Below are 22,346 nucleotides of genomic sequence, written 5' to 3' on the forward strand. Positions count from 1 at the left end.
TATTCAATAGTGTGTGCCGCTTTTTTGCTAAGGAGAAGATCATAATTGAACGAGTTTTAAAGCCCGCATAACAGAAAAATAGGAGGAGGGTGAAATAGAGGATTTGGGGGAGGTAATGTGAAAAGTGAGTGAAAAGAGAGTGCAGCCCCCCTCTCTCGCGGAACAAGACGATGTTTCGGCCGGTCCCGAAATCTACCTGCTGACCCCCGGAACAAAAGTTATGTGAAGAAATTAGCCTTCAACCGCGGAACAAAGTGATACAGCCACTCAGTAGTTTTTTTTTCATAATAATACCTTCACATCCTAGGACGCTAGTACCTAGCCCACACATTACTTCAGGATAGTCATCATTATTGGCCTTGATAAAATCCATTGGTGATTGGCGGGATTTGAACTTAGGACATCGGGCTCCGAAGTCCCGAGCTCTACCACTAGAAAAGTTCACTCCTAGGATTTTAGTATTAGTACAGAATTAGGAACAAGTTATAGTCAGAAAGTTCAGAGTAAAGTCTCTTGGTATTTCTGCGTACTGAGGTGCTAACTCATAAGTTTGCAACTGCAGTTGTAAGATAAGATAAGAGCCGGTGTCAGTGAACTGTTCATCTCATTAGTTGTATTCACAAGTGTTTGTGACTCATTAATACCACGAGGTATTCGCTGTGTTACACAAATACAGGTCTAGCAGGTTGAGCCTTCAGCCTTCAGCAATTGTACACTAAACGAGAAACGTCATTCTTCGATGTGGACAACATTTCCAATTTGTAAAGGGTGTTTTGACGACAAAACCAGCTGATGTTGGAATCCCTTTATTATTTACTTCCTTTATAAAACATACTCTTTTCCTACAGTCAACTGATAAAGTGGGCTTCCTTGCACTGATTGTAGTACAGAAAGTTGTTAATTGCTGCATTTACTTACTTTTGTCGTACTCTTTTTTCCTGCACACCAGTATTCCAACCAAACAACACAAAAGAGCGTGCTTTTATTGTGCTCGTATTCCGTGTATGCTTGGAAATAGGTTGGCAAAGATACTACGACTACGATCAGCTGTTCAAATGTTTCCCTTTTCGTTCTACTCTTGGATTTAACATGACCTAAAACGTGTTGTTTGGTTTTAGTGTTTAAAAGACTAATTATATCTATGCTTTATAATAACCGCAGGGAAAATATAATGTGTAACACGAGTGCAAATTGCCTTTGCTGCACTCGAGAAACTTTCCAAACTCGCCTAACCCTTGAGCTTGATTTGTCAAAAGTATTTCAGGCGTTTTTGCGTGTGGATTTACTCTTCTAATGTGTGGGCGTCGTAAAAAATGTTACATTTTAATAACGACAACAGCTGATCGCATATAAATAAGAAAACATAAAGGGAACAACATTAACAACAAGATAAAAAAACTTAGTTCTTTTACCTTTAAAACAAGTTAAGCTGAGAAAGGTGAACTATGTACGGTTGTAATCGTAAAATTTAACTAACTAATTTAAGCTAAATCTAGAAGAATGGCTCAGTTTAACCAATGATTTGTATAACGAACAATCAACAAGTATAATGAACAATTAAAATATATATTGCGAGTCCTATGCCTCTATTAAAATTAAGGCATCTTAAGAGTTACACTCGCTTAGCTGTAGTCGAGAGGTGAAATGTCGAAAGAGGGTAGGGGGTATTTATTTATTTATTTAACTTTCTCGTTAAACTTAAGTTCAGGTCGAAAAGAGACACTGCCTAAAGGTGGAACAAACTACAATGGATATAACAGCGAGATATTTTTAATAAAATAACACTTTTCCGTTGTTAACGCAAATCTGAAATGTACGACCTTTACACTATAAGAGGAAGTCAGCGGTAGATACAGATCAATAATCTAAGCGTCTATTCGTTAGTCTCAATGACCCAACTTTTTCTTTCTTAACAACTCAAAAGTTGTTCCGCAAAGTCGGTAAAATACAAACCTATCTTTTAACTTTGTTAAACGAGTTTTTCAAAGCGATACTTTTCTGGAAACAACTATCCACAATATGAATTTACTAACATTTCACTTTAAAAATGAAAATAGTATTCTCATGAAAATACATCAGTTAAGTTTTAAGGTGGCACAAAGTTATCAATAACTATACAATTTTTTATGAAATCTATTATAAACGAAACGATAAAGCGATGATAAAATCAAAACGGTTGACATCAACATCAGGTTATTCGCGATTGAGTTCGATTCAAGAAAATCGAAGGCAAGATAACAATGCTATTCAGATAACGAGGGCCCAAAAGGACGTTAACTTAAATAATTAAATGAAGACACAGGTGTTTCTGAGCTCTACAACCCTTCGATAACCGTATCAACCGATTACCCCCCCCCCCCCTCTATTACCCTTTTCTATCGGGAAAGAGAGATCGACATTATATAGTTCTTCAAAACTCTACGCAAATATTAAAGATGTTACACTTTTTCGATATAAAGGGCAATTTTTTTTTATGGAAAATGTGAATACTTAATTCATTTCCATACTTAATACTGTAGTGTGATTATCATAACATACTTGTATATCCTAATTATATTTTAAATTTTCAAATCAACGATCTACATAGTTGTGTAACTGTAGTTACATAATAGATTATACGTTTTAAACTATAACTTTATAAATAAGGGCAAATTAATGTTACGTATTTTATAGTACATTTTAGATGGTTAAAAGTGATATTCATACCATTAATACGGGTTCCTGAAACATGCAATTTTTCAGATAGTCTTGCTGCATTGCAAATCACATAGTAAAAAATGTTTAACAGTGTTAGATACTGAACTACTACAAGAATACCCACTGAGGTGGACACTAAAATGTATCAATTCTTCATTGAAGAAAGACAACTAATTAACAGAAAACTGTTCAGTTTTTGAACAACTTTTTCTCACTATAGGTAATAGTAATTAGATTATATTAGTATTTGAGACCAAACATCTACAGTACAGTATATAGTGTCCGAGAAATAAAGTCCACATATCGGAGAAAGTAGATCACATGGAAGAGACGTAAGATTCGCGTAGAAGGGCGGGCATTAATTGCGCCTACTGAGCTGAGTCAGGTAGTCGTAGTATTCCTTAATTGCGCCAACTACTCCAGGGAGCCACCCGATACGTTAATTAACTGCGCAAAGTGGTGGCCCTTCTTTGACTGTATAAAGAGTAGGTTACGTTAGGTTGGCTTAGTTAAGGTTAAGTTAGGTTAGGTTAGGTTAAATTAAATTAGGTTAGGTTAGGTTAGGAAAGGTTACACACAACTCACCCCTACCTGGCTTGATTTGGTGCAACTAATGAACATTTTTTGGGACCCTTTGAGGGTTTGGCGCAATTAAGGAACTCTTGTGCGCAATTAATGCACGGCCGCGTAGAAGCCCGAGTATAGATGAAGCAGGAAGGGTTGTAAGAGACGCTGAGCACCCTTCTGCCAAAGTTGCACGTACATTTCAAATCCCCTGAGAGTTTCACGTTCCTTACTTTACTGCACTTCGTGTCAATTGTTTGCGAGTCCAGCACTTCGAAAAATAAGATCAACAAGTGGTTGGTAGGGACATAACTCCCTAAAGCTCAAACGTAATACAAATTAAATTATTGTAATGAGTAAAGAGATCAGAATCAAATTTTTTCTTAATCAAATATTTAACCTTTTACCCAATTTTTTGCTCAAATGTTGTAGCTTCATTATTTTTTGCCATTATAAGGTTCAATTTCTTTGATTTGAGCCATCTGCCATGATTCTACAACATATGATACGCTTAACTAATTTACATTAAAATAAAAATAATGAAATAAATAAAAAATTGCATAGTAAAATAATTGATTTCAACATTCTAAGACATACCGAAAAAGTCTGAATTATAGGTAACGTTTTCCCTGTTTTTATATAGTATATAGTACATTGCAGAATATAAGGGTTGTAGAGCTTATTCCCTAGCACTGTCGGTGGGATCTGTTATGTGAATAGCACATCTTCTGGAAGTGAAAAAGAGCAACCTATGTCACAGACTGTAAACTTTTGCCTTGGACTGCACGGAAGAATGTCGTTTTCTTTATAGTTTATCAATTTAATCAGCTGAATATTTTTTTTGTAATTTACAATCAAAACATCCAATATAAATATTTGTAAAAATAGGGTTTGTTACCCCTCCTAATAGTTATACAAGTCTAAGAAGTAAACAAAAACATTTTCCCAATACTAGTGTAAGCTTACTATCTCCTTTTACAAGAACGTTTAGAATATCTGTCTTCTACTAGTTCGATTGTTACTACTTCAGGTTCTTTTTACCGGCAAGTTTTAGCCAATTCGATGTCTAAACCAAAACGTCTTTATTGTAGCTGTATCGTATCCACTCTGATCAGGTAGTCTTTAATTTGTGAATAATACCGTAAGTAGATCATGTCATCGTTGTAGCAAATATCATGCATACTCTGACCAGAACGTCATGTTGTAGACAATCAAGTCTACTTTGGCCGGAACTCCCTCAGGTTATACCCAATATAATCCTTACTTTGACTATAACTTTCTTTGACCATAGCTTTATTACTTCATCTATGGCTTTAGGTGCGAGGATGAGCGGGGGCGTGGAGCTGGTGACGTCACCGGTGACCACGGACTCGGATCCCATCAGTCACTACTTCCACCAGAGTCCCGGCCACTGCTCGGAGTCGCTGGCGGCCATCAACCGCATGAGACAGAACATTCAGGTATTTATCTCACTTTAAAATTATAAATTTGTAACATGCAATGTTTCCTGCAATAAAAAAAAAACTATGTCAGAATTACATTTTGTGCATTTGTTCGATATTACAGTCAACTACATAGACTATTGAACATAAACGAACATAACCTACTTACTATGTTTATGTTGCAGCTGTGCGATGTCACGCTCAAAGTGGGAATGGACAGGATACACGCGCATCGAGTAGTTCTAGCCTCTACAAGTCCATACTTCTATGCCATGTTCAACGGTAAGTTCTCGAATAGTAGTGCAGATAAAAGTAGAAGTTGATCGAAGAAAATACTTAAGGGCGTGAATTCAGGGAGTGGAGATCTGAAATTGAGCTTTAATTGAGATGGCGAAATCATCCAAGATGAATAAAGTAGGCTATAGGCAAATACATCTTGCAAATAATCGAGCTTACACATTCTGCTCACTTTGTTGATAAATGGCCCATATTTTCTTCGCCAAACCTCCTGTATCCAAATCTAGCTGTGTGTGTTTACAGATGACATGACAGAGAAGGCTGCCAGAGAGGTTGTACTCCACAACGAAGACCATACGGCGCTCCAGCTGCTGGTAGATTATTCCTACACTGTATGTGTTTACAGATGACATGGCAGAGAAGGCTGCCAGAGAGGTTGTACTCCACGACGTGGACCACACGGCGCTCCAGCTGCTAGTAGATTATTCCTACACTGTATGTGTTTACAGATGACATGGCAGAGAAGGCTGCCAGAGAGGTTGTACTCCACGACGTGGACCACACGGCGCTCCAGCTGCTGGTAGATTATTCCTACACTGTATATGTTTACAGATGACATGGCAGAGAAGGTTGCCAGAGAGGTTGTACTCCACGACGTGGACCACACGGCGCTCCAGCTGCTAGTAGATTATTCCTACACTGTATGTGTTTACAGATGACATGGCAGAGAAGGTTGCCAGAGAGGTTGTACTCCACGACGTGGACCACACGGCGCTCCAGCTGCTAGTAGATTATTCCTACACTGTATGTGTTTACAGATGACATGGCAGAGAAGGTTGCCAGAGAGGTTGTACTCCACGACGTGGACCACACGGCGCTCCAGCTGCTAGTAGATTATTCCTACACTGTATGTGTTTACAGATGACATGGCAGAGAAGGCTGCCAGAGAGGTTGTACTCCACGACGTGGACCACACGGCGCTCCAGCTGCTGGTAGATTATTCCTACATTGTGTGTTTACAGATGACATGGCAGAGAAGGTTGCCAGAGAGGTTGTACTCCACGACGTGGACCACACGGCGCTCCAGCTGCTAGTAGATTATTCCTACACTGTATGTGTTTACAGATGACATGGCAGAGAAGGCTGCCAGAGAGGTTGTACTCCACGACGTGGACCATACGGCGCTCCAGCTGCTGGTAGATTATTCCTACATTGTGTGTTTACAGATGACATGGCAGAGAAGGTTGCCAGAGAGGTTGTACTCCACGACGTGGACCACACGGCGCTCCAGCTGCTGGTAGATTACTCCTACACTGTATGTGTTTACAGATGACATGGCAGAGAAGGCTGCCAGAGAGGTTGTACTCCACGACGTGGACCACACGGCGCTCCAGCTGCTGGTAGATTATTCCTACACTGTATATGTTTACAGATGACATGGCAGAGAAGGTTGCCAGAGAGGTTGTACTCCACGACGTGGACCACACGGCGCTCCAGCTGCTGGTAGATTACTCCTACACTGTATGTGTTTACAGATGACATGGCAGAGAAGGCTGCCAGAGAGGTTGTACTCCACGACGTGGACCACACGGCGCTCCAGCTGCTAGTAGATTATTCCTACATTGTGTGTTTACAGATGACATGGCAGAGAAGGCTGCCAGAGAGGTTGTACTCCACGACGTGGACCACACGGCGCTCCAGCTGCTGGTAGATTACTCCTACACTGTATGTGTTTACAGATGACATGGCAGAGAAGGCTGCCAGAGAGGTTGTACTCCACGACGTGGACCACACGGCGCTCCAGCTGCTGGTAGATTACTCCTACACTGTATGTGTTTACAGATGACATGGCAGAGAAGGCTGCCAGAGAGGTTGTACTCCACGACGTGGACCACACGGCGCTCCAGCTGCTGGTAGATTACTCCTACACCGGAGAGATTCACATAACCGAAGACAACGTCCAGGTAACCAGACGGCGGTAAATATTCCACTGTTCTTTCTATCTCTATCTATCGGTCTTTTTTGTCCTTTCTTTTCCTCTCTTTTACTTTCTTGTTTAAGCTGTCAATTATTTTTAAGTGGAAAAATATTAGTTTTTATCAGATGGGATTAGCAGCACGATTAGTTTTTGGCTCTCTAGGGGCCAAAATGTCATCTTGGTCATGTAAGTTTTCTTTTAGTAAGTAATTACTACAAGTCCCTTAGCGAATTACAGAACTTCATTGAGATCGTTGGTTCACTTTGTAACTTACTTAACTGTAATTAGACCCCGGATAAGAATGCACGTGTTTGGAGAAAAACTATAATAATTCGATCGTTCCATTGTTTTGTTTTTAAAATATCATTTTCTTTGAACTCCAATCATTGTGTACATTATTTCATCATAGTTGCGGGGTAAGCAAATTTAAATATTTTCAGTGGCAATACTCAACGTTTCACAGTAATGACATCGTGTGTCTGCAAACAGAAGATGCACGTAGATGAATAGCCACGTTTGCGTTTAGGATTAGATAACTATCGTCTCCTAATGTTTAGTAGTTTTATTTTGTTTCTTGTGCAATATCCTAAATCCGTTTTCAACCTAAACAATTCGGTGGAATATTTATTTTTATATTTCAAGTAGTCTTCGAGTTCATCCTATTCTATTCTACTAAAGAGTGAGTAGAAATTCCCCTCTTCTCTTCTTGTGTGAACTTTAGAGACTTACTTGAGGATTATCTTGAATCCACCGCCGTATTATATTTAATACAGAGTTTGTAGTTGGTTCTTAATATTGTAAAGTCAACAGAGAATGCAGCGTGATATGAAACAGCCAGTGTCGTCGATTGCGCTATCGTTCAGTTGTGTACATTGTTGATTACTTTGTTTCCACGCTGGCAAGCGAAAAGAGGGAGATCAGAAACATCGTGAAGAGTGTTAGTGCAGCAAGTTATATTTATTTACGAATTTATCTACAATTTAGACTCTACTTTGCGCTGCTTTACATACTATAAATACATTAACCGACTGTAAAAAGAAACAGCACTTTTTTCAATTCAATTCAATTCAAACATTCTTTATTCATAAATTTGCACAAAGGTACAACAAATAGTGTCAATGTTTACAAAAAGAAATAGTAATGACAATAATCCTATATATAAAAACAGTTACACTAATTTCGTCTAAATTAAAAGTAAATTAATTAATGTGTATGGAAGGTTCATTTTCTTATCAATTATTGATTTGATTTGTTACTCATCAATTACTCTAAACTCTGTGGTTTTCGAAAAAATTGGTTAAAGAGTATGGGGCTAATTTTACCAAATATTCCTTTAAGTCATTCTTGCATTTACTTAAGTTTTGTTCACCAAGAAATTACCTTGGTAAATGAAACAAAAATTTTGTTCCCATATATTTCGTTTTCTTTTTGAAAAATTCTAAATTATGTGGTTCTACCGGTCTATTTAATCTGGTGTTGTACGGGTGAACGTTGTTTACAAAATTTAGATTTTCAAGTTGTTTCACATACATTACAGTCTCTAAAATGTAGAGAGCATAAACCGTTAGGATTTTGTGGAAGTAAATAAATGTTTAACAGATTTACCCCTTTTCAACTTAAACATAATTCTTAACGCATTTTTTTGTTTCCGCAAGATTTTATCTAAATTTTTCTGCGTTGTTGCTCCGTAAATGCTTATTCCGTAGGACAGGTGAGAATGAATTAAAGAATAATAAACTGTTTTTAATGTTTCTAATTTACAAAATTTAGCCATTTGTCTCAAGGCAGACAAACCTGTTGACATTTTGTTAACAACATGTTTTGTATGATCGTCCCAGCTCAGATTAGCATCAATGAAGAGTCCCAGAAATTTTGTAACTTCTACTTGGTCTAATTGATTGTCATCTAAATAGATTTCTGGTTTTAGTTTGACCCTCGCTTGTTTCGTACAAAAAGATATGAAAGTGGATTTACTTGAATTAAGAAGAAGGTTTTTACCATCAAGGAAATTTTTAATAATTGAGAGACTGATAAATGATGCAACTTCAGTACTCTCCTTGGAATTCCCTGTCACAGTGATATTAGAGTCATCGGCATATAAACATACGTTACTGTTTACGGGTAGTAAGTCAGGTAGCCCTTTTATGTAACAAAGAAACAATAAAGGTCCTAAAATTGACCCCTGTGGTACTCCGTGTTTAATTTTTAAATTTTGAGAGTTAAACTTCCGGATATAGTTATAGTGATTTTTTGAATTGTTGAAGTTAATAGTGTGCTCAATTTCTACAAATTGCTCCCGATTTCCCAAATATGATTCAAACCATTTAGACTCTTTGCCAGTAATTCCTAAATTTTGCAATGCAATTAAGAGTTTTTTGTGTGACACACTGTCAAAAGCCCTAGTCAAGTCAAGAAATATACCAACCACTTTTTGCCCTTTATCTACTGAATCTATTATTGACTGAATGAATTCTATCCCAGCTGATATGGTGGATTTTCCTTTTTGGAAACCGTGCTGCTCTTTGTCCAACAAATTGTTTATGGTTAAATAATCTGCTAATTGAGAGTAAACTACTTTCTCGTATATTTTAGAAAAAATTGGGAGAAGCGATACCGGACGATAACACGATGGGTCATTTAAGTCACCTTTCTTAAAAATTGGTATAACCCTTGCAATCTTTAGTTTATTTGGAAAAATACTTGATATTAAAGAGGAATTTATTAAATGTACAAGTGGTTTTAAAATACTAGGAAGAGTTTTTTTTTATGATATCAATGGAAATTTCGTCATATCCTGTTGAAAATTTATTTTCAAAAGAAATAATTATTTTCTTTACGTCTTGTTCCGTCACTGGATGAAATTTAAAACGCGGTTTATCGGAATTTTTATTTAGTTGTGTAGATTCTGTACTTTGAGGAATCTTAGGCAAAACTGAATCTTCAACTACAGAGACAAAAAATTGGTTAAAAGCATTAGCAACTTCAATTTTAAATCTTTAACTCGTACCTTAGTATTTTCATTTTTACTTAACCTAAAGCTTTTTTCCAATTTAATAATTTCATTTTTCTTATGAACGATCTCATCGGTTATCCATTGATTACTTTTATCTTTTTTTATCTTATCCATTATTTTAGGGAAACAGTTGTCAAAATTGTACAAATATATTTCTAGAAAAACATCATACTTTGCCTCTACTGGTGATTGATAAACCTGCAGAAAAGACTCCCGTTTTAAACTTTCAAAAAATGTAGCAATATTATTTGTTGTAAATTTGCGCACTAATCTTTTTGAAATAGGTTCTTTGTTTGTCAAGCCATATAGATCAAATAACTGTGCATCATGGTCTGATATATGGGTTATGATACCTGATATTTGGCAGATTTCATCTGGAATATTTGTTAAAACATTGTCAATTGCAGTTTGTGATTCTGCAGTAACTCTTGTTGAAAAATCTACTTTATACACTAGATCATACATATTCAAAACATTAACAAAATCATAATACATTCTATCTTTCTTTAAAACATTAATATTTAGATCCCCAGTGATGATTACACGTTTATATCTATCACACAATATGTTACAAAAGACATCAAATTTACATAAAAAATTATCAAATAAACTAGGTATGGGTGACCTGTAGATACAACCTAAAACAAAAGAAAAATTATTTACACTAATCTCAACTAGACAACATTCGAAAATCTTTTCTTCTAATAGGTTTTCTATTGAGGGAACTAACAGCCTTTTACATTTGACATTTTCTTGAGAAAGAATCATAACTCCACCTCCCATTGAATCATTTCTTGCATAATAGGAACATAATTTATAACCATTAAAGTTTAGTAATTTAATTTCAGATTCCGACATTTTGTGTTCTGAAAGTGCTACGATTTGAGGTTCAATTTCGAAAAGATGGATTTTTAAAATTTCTAGTCTAGATGGTAAGTGCTGTACATTTTGGTGAAATATAGAAAATTTTGATTGACTATGCTTAGCAAGTGACCGTTGGGAAGACGTGGAGACTAATTGTTGGTTAAAGGTCTTTACTTGTTTATCATCAACTGTACAGGGCTGTATTTGTTTATTAATACCTTGGGGATTGAAATTGTTTCCATTACATATAAAATTTAAATTTACGATTTCGGATCCAGAAGAGCTTGGTTGTAGTTTAAAGCGGGGGATGGAATAGGTGTGGAGACGCTTAGAGGTGATTCGGGTAGAGGCTGAGGGGAAGAGGGAGGATCTAGTTGAGCACCCGCACTTACACCAGACTGACTTTTATCACAACACAAGACACTCGATGGTGATGGCGACTCAGACGCTGAAGATGTTGTTGGACATGGAGGTCTTGCAGCGGAGTGCAAGATGTTTTCTCCTGTTGGCTGGATCTGCTCCTGTGAGATGATCAGCCTCCTCAACGTGTCCACGAAACTGTCATGAGAGAGTCCCATCCAAAGTGTTCTTTGTGCCTTCTGGTTGTACGTTATGATCTTCACAGACGCACCAGTTGCCTTTTGAAACTGAGATATCTTCTTTATAAAGTGCAGGGGCCTCACCAGATCTCTGACGCACCCCATTGCAGAGCAAAATAATGTTTTCAGCCCCCTCGATTTGAAGTCTTTCGCCAGCTGTTCAAATGCAGAGTCATAGTCTTCCTCTGTAGGTTTCCCCCAGTACACATCCTTTGTAACGAGGCTGTATACCGTGGCTCCGTCATGTGCATTCTGACAGGTCAACTTTGTGTCTACGTAGTCAGATGCCACAGGTCGGTTGAATTTTTTCCTGAAGACCACAGCCACTCCAGCGGACATGTGGAAGTCTTTAGATACCGTATGTGCGAATCCTACAGATGTGTCGGTCTTATGTTCCTCTATTACGTCCCACATGTTTGCCTCAACGACAGAAATCCCTTGCTCGGTGAATTGTGGATGTTGGTGCGGTGTACTGAGGCAGGTAGGTTTATTGTGAATAACTTTGGTTTGGCTGGTTTCTGAAGCTATTAATTTAGAAATGTCTCGAGAGATTTGTTCCTTGCCCTTTCTGTTAAAATGAAGACCATGGCGAGTATAAAGATGTCGAGGCAGTTCATGAAGAGGAAGAAGTTTTAATGAAGGAGAACTAATGACGAATCTTTCAATTTCGGCGTTTATGAGAGATACTTTCAAGTCCACTTAAATAAACCCATTGACCATTTGTACAACCTCAAGTTATTCTGAACATTTGTTGCCCCAAGGATCGTCCTAAGTTGATTAACCTCTTTCTCAGATTTCATAATGTCTAGTATAATTTATTCTTATACTGAACGCAGTGTTTCAATGTCTAAAAGTAGACATTTCGTCATCGTTTTGGTAAATTCCAGTCCATCAGGACGTTAGTTCCACCCAATTTGACCAAATATCTGGTGACATCAGAGAGAGACAATAGTATGAGCCGCAAATGAGGAAATGGTTGCAAAGAGGCAGTAACAGTAGGGAAGTGGACAGTTCGCTGACCGACACGCCTCTGTGGGCACGCATAGATCCACTCTCTCACGCCACGCTCATGCTCTCACACCCTTGTTCTGATGCGTGGTCTATGCGCATACTGCGTTGTCCAGGCTCGGGCTCCAACGCCCATGTCCCTAATGTTATCCAAGCTCATGCGTTCACACCCATGTTCCCGACGCTTCGTCCATGCTCGTGCTATTACACAAATGTTTCTGATGCACACTCCTTGCTCGTTCTCACATGCCGATGCTTTGGATGCGTAGTCAATGCTTGTGCTCTCACGAAGCCCCTTGATTCTTATGAGTTGTCCTTGCGTGCACCACAATCAGGAGAAACAGTATTTTTATTTTTCTATGCTCCTGCTCTGAAGCCCATTTCTGCTGCTTGGTCCGCGAATGAGATCTCACACCCATGTTTCTACTGTCTAGTGAATCTTTTACACTATTAGGTAAACAAGAATATCTTTATTCGGTATTTTTTTATATGAATGTTTATAATAAATTGTATGGTTAGGATACACTGAGCTACTAGGTACTGATTACATGTGTAGCCTTAGTTTTGATAAAGATGTATTACGAATTAGAAACTTTTAAGACAATAGAATTGACCCAATATAATTGAATTTTTGCTTTTAGTCTGGGAGAGATTAATTTTCTAAACTCATTAAATATGTACTTTTATGCATGGGGATTGAATACACATTGCAACACCATCTTATGAAAGAATATGTCACCCACGTTTATATAACTACTTCTGATTGTCAAGCCAACAAAAACATCGTGATTCAGATCTTGATTAAGGCTTACTGCACTGTTTTTGTCAGTTTTCAATCTGACGCTAGTCGCGGCGACGCCGGGGAGATTGTTTGTGTTTGTGAGAGGAGAGAGAATCCAGGTTTTTCTGCTTTTGATTAAAGTCTGTCTCTCACATAACGAAGGACCTCCAATAGTAATTCTCGCCTCCTCCATATAATGAAACGTTCACGTTTTGTTCTTTAAACTTTGGACGAGATATTAATCGCAACTGAAAACGTACATTATAAAATTCTTGTTTTATACCCTCAGTACAATCGTTTATATTTCTAATGAATGAAACAACTCGTGTTTGATAATCTCGTATCTGCTCAAATGAAAGGTAATAGTTCCAATAAAAGGTTAAAAGTAAGTTTATGGTAATCTTCCTCTGCCCGGTTGTACAACTACTTAACTACTGAATCACTTTCCCCTTCTTTCATAGATGTGTAAGCTACGTAATAGCGTATCGTTTATTAAAGGGTTAACAGTTAATCACTTGGGCATAACGCTGTTAGCACCACGCTCGCGCTATGATAACGCTCCCGCTCCATGAACCTTCTAACAATATTCACCAGTGGTTCAGTTCTATCTCAACCCCTATGTTCTTCTATATAATCTGTCAAGCAACCTTTAAATCTGTACCCCTACACGTATGTATTGACTCTGAATGTGATTTGTCTCGAGCTTTGAATTTTGTGGGTTTTATGATTTGTTGAAGATTGAAGGAAAGTTTTTAAAAATTAAAAAATTAGCAGCGAAAAATGTTCTACTTATAATCGTTCCCTGCAAACATATTGTTCCAGGGATGGATGATCGCTTTTTCAGAAGTATAGGCTACGGCTACGTATTGTTATACTTTGAGTAACAAAGATTGTTGTGCCTTATTGAAAAGCTTGATGTACAAATTTCTTATTTTCCGTTGGATGGTTCATTCAAATTATATATTCGGAGCTTTGCCTTACACCTGTGATGCCTGCCTTAGCTATAATTGTCTGGACATCTCTAAGGCTATGAACAACCTTTATGCAGCCAAATGCATTAGCTAAGTATTTGACTGATCACGTTGTCGGAGTTGTGCAGTTTCGGAGTTATGCCTGTGTTGCAGGTGCTGCTGCCTGCCTCCAGTCTACTTCAGATAGGCTCTGTTCGTGAAGCGTGCTGCAAGTTCCTCATGCGACAGCTACACCCGTCCAACTGTCTCGGGATACGCAGCTTCGCGGGTGAGTGGACCACGTACAGTGCAATCATTGGTCGAGCATTGATTGCGCCAAGAGTTCCTTAATTGCGCCAATTCCTCAAAGAGTCCAAAAATGTTCCTTAGTTGCGTCAACCCCAAGCCAGGTAGGGGTGAGTAGCCGGCAGAACGAATGTCCTTGTTTACGTGTCAACCTAACTTAACCTATCCTAATCTAACCTAACCTAACCTATCCTAACCTAACCTAACATATCCTAACCTAACCTATCCTAACCTAACATAATCCAACCTAACCAAACCTACTCAATTATACAGTCATAGAAGCTCAATTATACAAGTCCACTTGGCTTGGTTAAGGAACGTATCGGGAGGCTACCCTGGAGTAGTTGGCGCAATTTAGGAATACCAGACTACCTGACTCAGATCAGTTGGCGCAATTAATGCCCGCCCGCAATCATTTACTGTACAGAAGGTGCATCATTGGAATAGGTTCTAGATAGTAAATATACAATGTAGAAATTTAGAGGTACTGTAACATTATTACTACACAATTCATCAACAATGCATGACACCATCCAATGATTTTTTTGGAAGATTATGTTGTTAAATATTGGTATTTTACTCTATTTATATAACTACTGCATACGTTTTGAAAGTTGTAAATTTTTACACTTCTTTCGATGACAACACGTCATTTTTCCTTTAAACATGCACAGACACAACCATATATAGGTTAGTACTCGCTAAAACATAGTTTAGGTGTTTCGACTCTCTCTTCGTCAACCCAAACGTGATCAATAACGAATATGTGATCCCAATACAGTAGAACCTCGATAACAAGACGGGGACACCGAAACTGCCACGACGTTTTACGATCATGCTCCATACTGAAACTGCCACGGTAATTAGTGAGGATTATAAGGGTGTTTTTGAGAGGGCTAGAAACACTGAAACTGCCACGGCGGATTCCCCAGATAGACGGGGAGAAACGGGAGACTTAAAATTCCCATTCCTGTCTTAACCTTTTAATTTCTTTCACAATAATACGTTCATTGGAAAAATAAGTGATTGATTTGCCCTTTCGTATTTATATTTTAGGAGTTATTTTTATGTTAATTTAAGTTTTTGGTGTTGCGACTGTAGTATTTACTTTATAAGTATTTATTCCGTCTCTTGAGAATATATTTACTTTAATGAATAATTATTTACCACTAAGAAACAAGTATTATGTTCATTTACCACTTTTATAACACTGCATTTTATATGATCTGTTCGACGCTTTTAATTACACTAGAGTTGATCAAAAACTAATATAATACTGTAAAACTGTAATATTCAAAAATAGTTTTATTCGCCCAAGACGCTAGGTTGCAGAACTACAAATACTGTAACCAACCTCCATGGTCTGCGGAGGGGCGTTCACGTGGAATCTCAGTGGAATGCCCTCCTATTAGCTTGACTCATGTAATATTTTTCAAATTCGGCATTTCTCAACAGTTTTGTGCCATCCTTCAGGGAGTTAGTAGTACCTAAGGGATTTGGTGTGTTAGTTGTTAGTTGAGTCTTTTGATGGAGGATAAGATATTTGAAACGAAGAGAAGGGGTGCGGCGTTATGTTAGTAGACGGCTACCGTTTTGTTATACAAAGTGTAGTGTTAATAAGTGGTTTTGCTAGAGAAAACATCGGGGAGGATGTCGAGCAAAATGCTTCACAGATTATACATGTATGTAACAACGAGTAACAGTAACTGAAACGATTTTAACGCGTATATAAAAATGAACAGTTTTTATCATGCTGCAACTCATAAAATTGTTAACAAGGGATATTGATGTATATTTTTACTTGGGGTCTCTCAGGGTGAAAAATATAAATGGCAACCATTCTTCAGTCTCTGTAGTGGGTTGGTTTTAGATAGAGACCTCTAGCTTTTGTCGATATTCTTTCTTCGATATATATTTCTTCGACTATTCTTGGCCTATTAATATGAGGTGTCATTCGATGGGGTCACCAAAATAACCCATTTTGGGTTTAAGAACAAAATTTGAATACAACAAAAAGTTCACTTGCGTGCCATAGAGACGTGTACAGAGTTTTGTTTTTTTGGCGTAACCCATTAAAAAGTTAACTGGTGATGTCCATACTTTTGCCCAGCCCTGTATATGTGAATAAACAAAATTTATAATTGAGGTATATTACTAAATAAATATGCAAAAACATACACCGAGTCTCATTTCATTCTAATTGAACATGAGAAAATTGGAAGCAAATTCGTGTTGATTTCCCACCAGGCGTAACATCCGCGACAATTTTCTGTGATCATAGAAACGACCGAGATTATTACTTGCGATCACGGAAACGCCTAAAAATGGAAAATCGTCGTAAGAAACTTTAACGAACATCCGTGATCGTATGTTACGATCGTGGCCAGATCCGTGATAATTTCTCGCGATCAAACGCAGAAATAAATGTGATGGTAAACTACGACCGCAATGATGATGACCGGTGATGATTTCACAATTGCGGCAACATTCGTATTCATCTCCAGCGATTATTTTAACACCCGTAACTATTTTTCGCGATCAACGAAAAATTAATGATTATCTTGCACTTGCGGCTAAGTGTGTGATGATTTATCGATATTACGGCAATGTCCGTGGTCATTTCTACAGTAGTTTCTCGCAATGGCGTTTTTCGGTTACGCAAAACGTGTAAACTCTGTGTTTTCGGGTGGATTTTACGGCAAATATTTGATCATTTTTATTTCCCGGTTTCTTACTAAATTCAATTACAACTCATGGACTTTTTCCTGATAGTTAAAATTCACGTGCTATTCCCGGTTTCTAGGTTGGCAGAATGATGTAGTAACACTTCGGCCCAGTAACATTTCGGCCAAACTCAAATTTCTTAGAAAAACAGTATCACTTCGTCCCACTCGCTTTTACAGATGATTAAATAAGCTATTCGGCCCGACGAAAAATTGACAAGGGTTGAGGAACGCAGTTCAGGTAGTAAGAGATACATGACCTATATACTTTGCAACCACCCTCTGGTGGAATGTTGCCCAACCGTCACCCCTTGCATCCTCTGACCTCACATGACGGAGAATCGGTGGAATCTTACCTAACCTAACCTAACCTAACCTAACCTGTCAAATATTTTGTTGGGACAAAGTGTTACTAATGGGCAGGTAGAGAGTTGGACCGTAGGCCACATCTGAGGGTTTCGGGCCGAAATGTTACTGGCCCGAAGTGTTACTTGGGCCGAAGTGTTACGACACGGGCAGAATTAGGTGACCCTGAATTATCACTACAAGTAGCCTAGGCTAATTAAGATTTATTTTTTATCAACCGTATCTAAAATGTATACTTACCAATTATGAAGGTTTTATCTGGTATTATTAATGTAAACCTGCACATTAATTATTCGCCTTATGTATACAAGTATAATTGTATCTGTATATTTCTTGGCCTAGTCTTGTATTTTATTTGTATTTCGTACTAAACAAAATCTGGACAGACTCTAACTCAATTCTGTGTATTCCAGTCATCACAAAGGATATCATACTTCGACGCCAATTCCTAAGACAATTGGAACGCAGTGCGCGCAGTATTTCCAACTCATTGCTGAAAAACATGTTTTCATGGTATTCCCAGCTCATTTCTAAATACATTACCTCCACCGCAGCAAACCTGCACACTAAGTGAATTTCTATTTGTTTGATTGGATTCTTACTAAAATTTGCCATAAACAAGACATATTTATTCCCCATTTAAATAACATTAGATTTAGCAAATACCTATGTTTTACTGCTACGGCGAGGTTAAAAAAGGTTTTTTTGAAAAATATTAATAGTATAGGATGATATCAATAAATTCGCCAAATATTATCAACATATTTATCACAATTGTGTTTTATTTATACTTCAGGACACGTATCCTGCTGTGCTATTATTTGCATTAGATTATGTTTCTTGTTGTGCAATTTTGACAATGCCTACCTACACCTTGGTATACAGTATTTATAAACTTAACTTCAAATCTAATGATAAAATATGTGTTGATCGAGTTCTTTGACGCCAGTAATTCACTATAACGGGTTAAGAGCATTCATATAATACATTTAGTAAGAAACATTTTACATTCCATTGCAATCTTAATCCTTTAGAACATATTATTTAATTATTTCTGACTTCATCGGTAGTTAAATGACTTTTTCTATTGGTACTTGATTTAAATAAATACAAAGTTAGTATGGCCTCTTTTAAGTAGCGACATGAAAAGCATTTAACTAAGTTATGAGCAAAGTAAAGTGTTGTGTTTCAAAATCGTCACTGTGATGAGTGAGGGATATTCTCATTCCCGTTTCTCCCTGCACGTTGCCAAACCAACCTCCCCTTCCTGAGGAATCCGTCGTGGCAGTTTCAGTGTTTCTACTCCTCTCAAAAACACCCTTATAATCCTCACTAATTGGCGTGGCAGTTTCGGTATGGATTATGATCATAAAACGTCGTGGCAGTTTCGGTACAGCCAACAAGACACCCTTGATAACAAGGGTCATTTTAAAATCCCCTTGAAATTATTTTCCCCTAAACACATGTTATTGTAAACTTCGATAAGATGTCAACCTTGATAAAAAAAAGTCTTATTTTATTTTTATAATCCCTATGAGAGTCTTGTTATCTTGCTATCTACTGTATCACAAATGCACATCTATTAATGGAGAATCGTTAGTGTTCGTTTTATTTAACTATATTAGCAAAGTTAACTAAATTAACATTAAATGCCCATGTATATAGCTAGCCTGAACAGAAACAAAAATCGTGCAAACAATCGCATAGATCTCTCTAAAAGTATTATATATCAAACATAATTAGTAAGTTTATTGTCTGGCGTTCGCCCGAGTGTAACTTTGATAGGAACCGTATACAACAAGGGGGAGAAGTATGACATTGACCATTATAACTATTGTGGTTGTGGAACAGCAGCAGGATCTAACTTGCACATTAACCTAGTTGGAGTTGAATTATATGCCATGCTCGAGCTCTCAACTTACTTCTATAAAACGATATTGTATTTATTTAAACTATTTCTACGGATGGTAAATTTTCTAATTTGTTTACTGTGTTTGTACCGCCTCATAGGCTAATAAAAATAAATATATTATACAGGGTTATTACAAATGATGTTCCAGATTTTGATTATAAATATTATTGGGTTAATTTGTTTCAAGACTATTTTAGTTGGTACCATTGGAAAGAAAAACTCATTAAGTTTCATTTACATTGGTTTGGGTGCATGCATATCAGCTGTTTGTCAAGTCAATTGTTGTAAGTGTTGTGTAATGGATGAATTTGAAGGCAGGAAAGCTTTTTGGTAGTTGGAATATTACATTAACCAATCTGTTATTAGTGTGCAACGACACTTTAGAACCAGGTTTAACGATTATCCTCCTAGTTAGTAGCCACTATATTGGTAAGTTACACTTGAAATTTCAGAGAAATTGCTGAATTTGAATGTTACTTGTAGTAGGGCTGAACTTAACAATGTGCTGCCTGAGATATGGAACGAGCTCGGTGGTCCGAATAATGACACACCCCTGAACTGGCCTACAAGATTTCCGGACATCACCCCCTGGTTTTTTCTTGTGGGGATACATCAAAGATAAGGCGTACACACCACTATTATCAGATAGCATACTTGAGATCCAGCAACGGATTATCAATGCTATCGAAACAATAGACCTAGACACACTTTTCAAAGTCTAACAAGAGCTTAACTACATTATTGACATCTATCGTACCACAAGGGGTTCCCGTATCGAGCATTTACAGTTCTGTGTATCTGTGTCAAAACTTTTTGAGTTTTTCAAAAGTTGTAACCATTTTATTTCTTTGTATGACAAATAAAACTATATTTCATGTATGTATGAAATCATGAACATCATTTGTAATAACCCTGTATTTTAAGCGGTTTTTTGTGAGCTTTGTCAGTAGTACCTTATAGTTCCTTGTTTCCCATAGTTGAAAAACTAAATATGTGTAAATTTTACTATAACTTGAGTTCCTTATCGACCGCGCCAAAAACTCCTTTGCTCGAAACAAAAAAAATTAAAATTAAAATACCCATGAGTAAATTTTGGCACCATCGATCTGAAGTTCTGTACCCTGATTAAATTAAATCAACTGGAGTCAAACCATATAGGCTAATTTATATTTTGCGGTAACAAAATGGGTGTGTGAATAAAGAATTAAGACCGACAGCAGTGCTGCGGTTAGCACAGGTTCCGGATTCCACCGCTAGGAACGCCGTGTAGTTACGGCGCACACCGCTGCAATCGTATGCTACCAGCAGACGCTGTAGAGGTGTGCGCCGTAACTACACGACACTCCTAGCGGTGGACGCCGGAACCTGTGCTAACCGCAGCACTGCTGTCGGTCTTTATTCTTTTTGTGTATGGTATTGTATTCGAACGTGTTGTGAAATAATCGAGCGTGACTGTGTAAATTCGGAAGTGAAATTGTGGAAGAAAGTAGCTCGATTGAAGGGGGTAGAATGAATGGGTGATAAGAGGTTTGTAACACGATAGTTTCGGTTTCACCTGTAGCTGACGTTGCGTGATGTAGCTTCGTCACGCTCCCCTCTCCCCCTCCCCCTCCCCCCTTGTGTCACGCACTTTTCACACCCCCCCCCTCGGCCCTCATAGCGCTTTCATGTCCCGGCAACAGGTTGGAGGGCTCTTATCGGAAGAGGTTTTCAACAAGACTTTGATTTTATCGGTTTCTTTCGCATCGAAGTGCTTCGATATCAACCCAACTTGGATTTTGCGCGGTACTATTTTGCGACGATTTAGTCGTGGCTGACAATGTTGTGTCTTTTCTTCCGAGATGGGGTTCGAGTTGTGTTTTCGTAAACTATGAAGGTAATGAAGAGTTAATGAACAAAAGGAATTCATTGGGAGTGATTTTGTGTTAATTCAGTCAAATTTACTTGAGACCAAAGAAAAGTTATGTCAAAAATAAAATTGCTGCTGTGTCAAACTACGCATTGGATCAACAAGTAGAACAAGTGCTAAAAACGTAGAATCTGTGTACGCATTTGAACTAACAAACCTTTTGATACGATAAAATAAAATAGATTTAACAAACACATATTTTTCGGTTGCACTCAGTCAACCACATAGACGGAGAGTATATTGTGCTCATAAGAACTTAGTCTTCCTAAACGAACATTTTCGATGGTTGAATATGTAATATAAACTCATTATTTGACATATTGTAATCTTTATCTGGGTTGCATGGGATGGAGAGGGTTCAGGTATAGATAGATCCGTCAACGGAACAGTGGAAGTTGACAAGACGATCGTGCATTAATTGCACCGAAGTGTACCTTAGTTGCGCCAAGCCCAAGTCAGGTAGGGGTGAGTTGCTAGCAGAAGGAATGTCCTTGTTTACGTGCCATTCTAACCTAACCTAACTTAACCTAACCTACTCAATTATACAGTCAAAGAGGGCAGCCACTTGGCTTGGTTAAGAAACGTATCGGGTGGATCCCTCGAGTAGTTGGCGCAATTAATTCAGGAATACCCGATTACCTGACTCAGGTCAGTTGGCGCAATTAATGCCCGCCCGACAAGACAGGTAGCCCGGTTTTCTGTGTGTAAGCTAGCATAACTGTTTTTGATTTCCCTACTTTTTCACTCTATGATAAACCAATTTTCAAATCTAAGTAGTTTTTTTTAGTTTCAAGACGATCAAAAACATAGGCAGTTTGTAACATACTCTCCTAGTTTAGTTTCCTAGATGGATTGACACAACCAATTCTTGGGTTGAGTATATCGGTCGAATCTTTATAATCTAGAGAAGAGTCCAACTCCGAGACGATAAATGAGACAGATATTGGATCTGTAATGGACCATAAACCAACCTCGTGGAGTATCTCTCACAACATGC

General features: G+C 37.8%; 1 protein-coding gene across 1 annotated transcript in view; it reads left to right on the forward strand.

Moving 5' to 3' along the window:
• The window catches only part of LOC128988905 (kelch-like protein 17), a 64,360-nt gene that overhangs the window by 29,484 nt on the left and 12,530 nt on the right, over positions 1–22,346 (forward strand). Inside the window, exons 2-5 of the mRNA XM_054410673.1 lie at positions 4,579–4,721; positions 4,889–4,985; positions 6,783–6,904; positions 14,308–14,422. Coding sequence (XP_054266648.1) covers positions 4,587–4,721; positions 4,889–4,985; positions 6,783–6,904; positions 14,308–14,422 — 469 coding nt within the window. The 5' untranslated portion in view covers positions 4,579–4,586. The remainder of the gene's footprint in view (positions 1–4,578; positions 4,722–4,888; positions 4,986–6,782; positions 6,905–14,307; positions 14,423–22,346) is intronic.

Source organism: Macrosteles quadrilineatus, unplaced genomic scaffold, assembly GCF_028750875.1.
Source record: "Macrosteles quadrilineatus isolate MER2022 unplaced genomic scaffold, UCM_ALF_1.0 Scaffold_3__2_contigs__length_128488019, whole genome shotgun sequence".
NCBI classification, from domain to species: Eukaryota; Metazoa; Arthropoda; class Insecta; order Hemiptera; family Cicadellidae; genus Macrosteles; species Macrosteles quadrilineatus.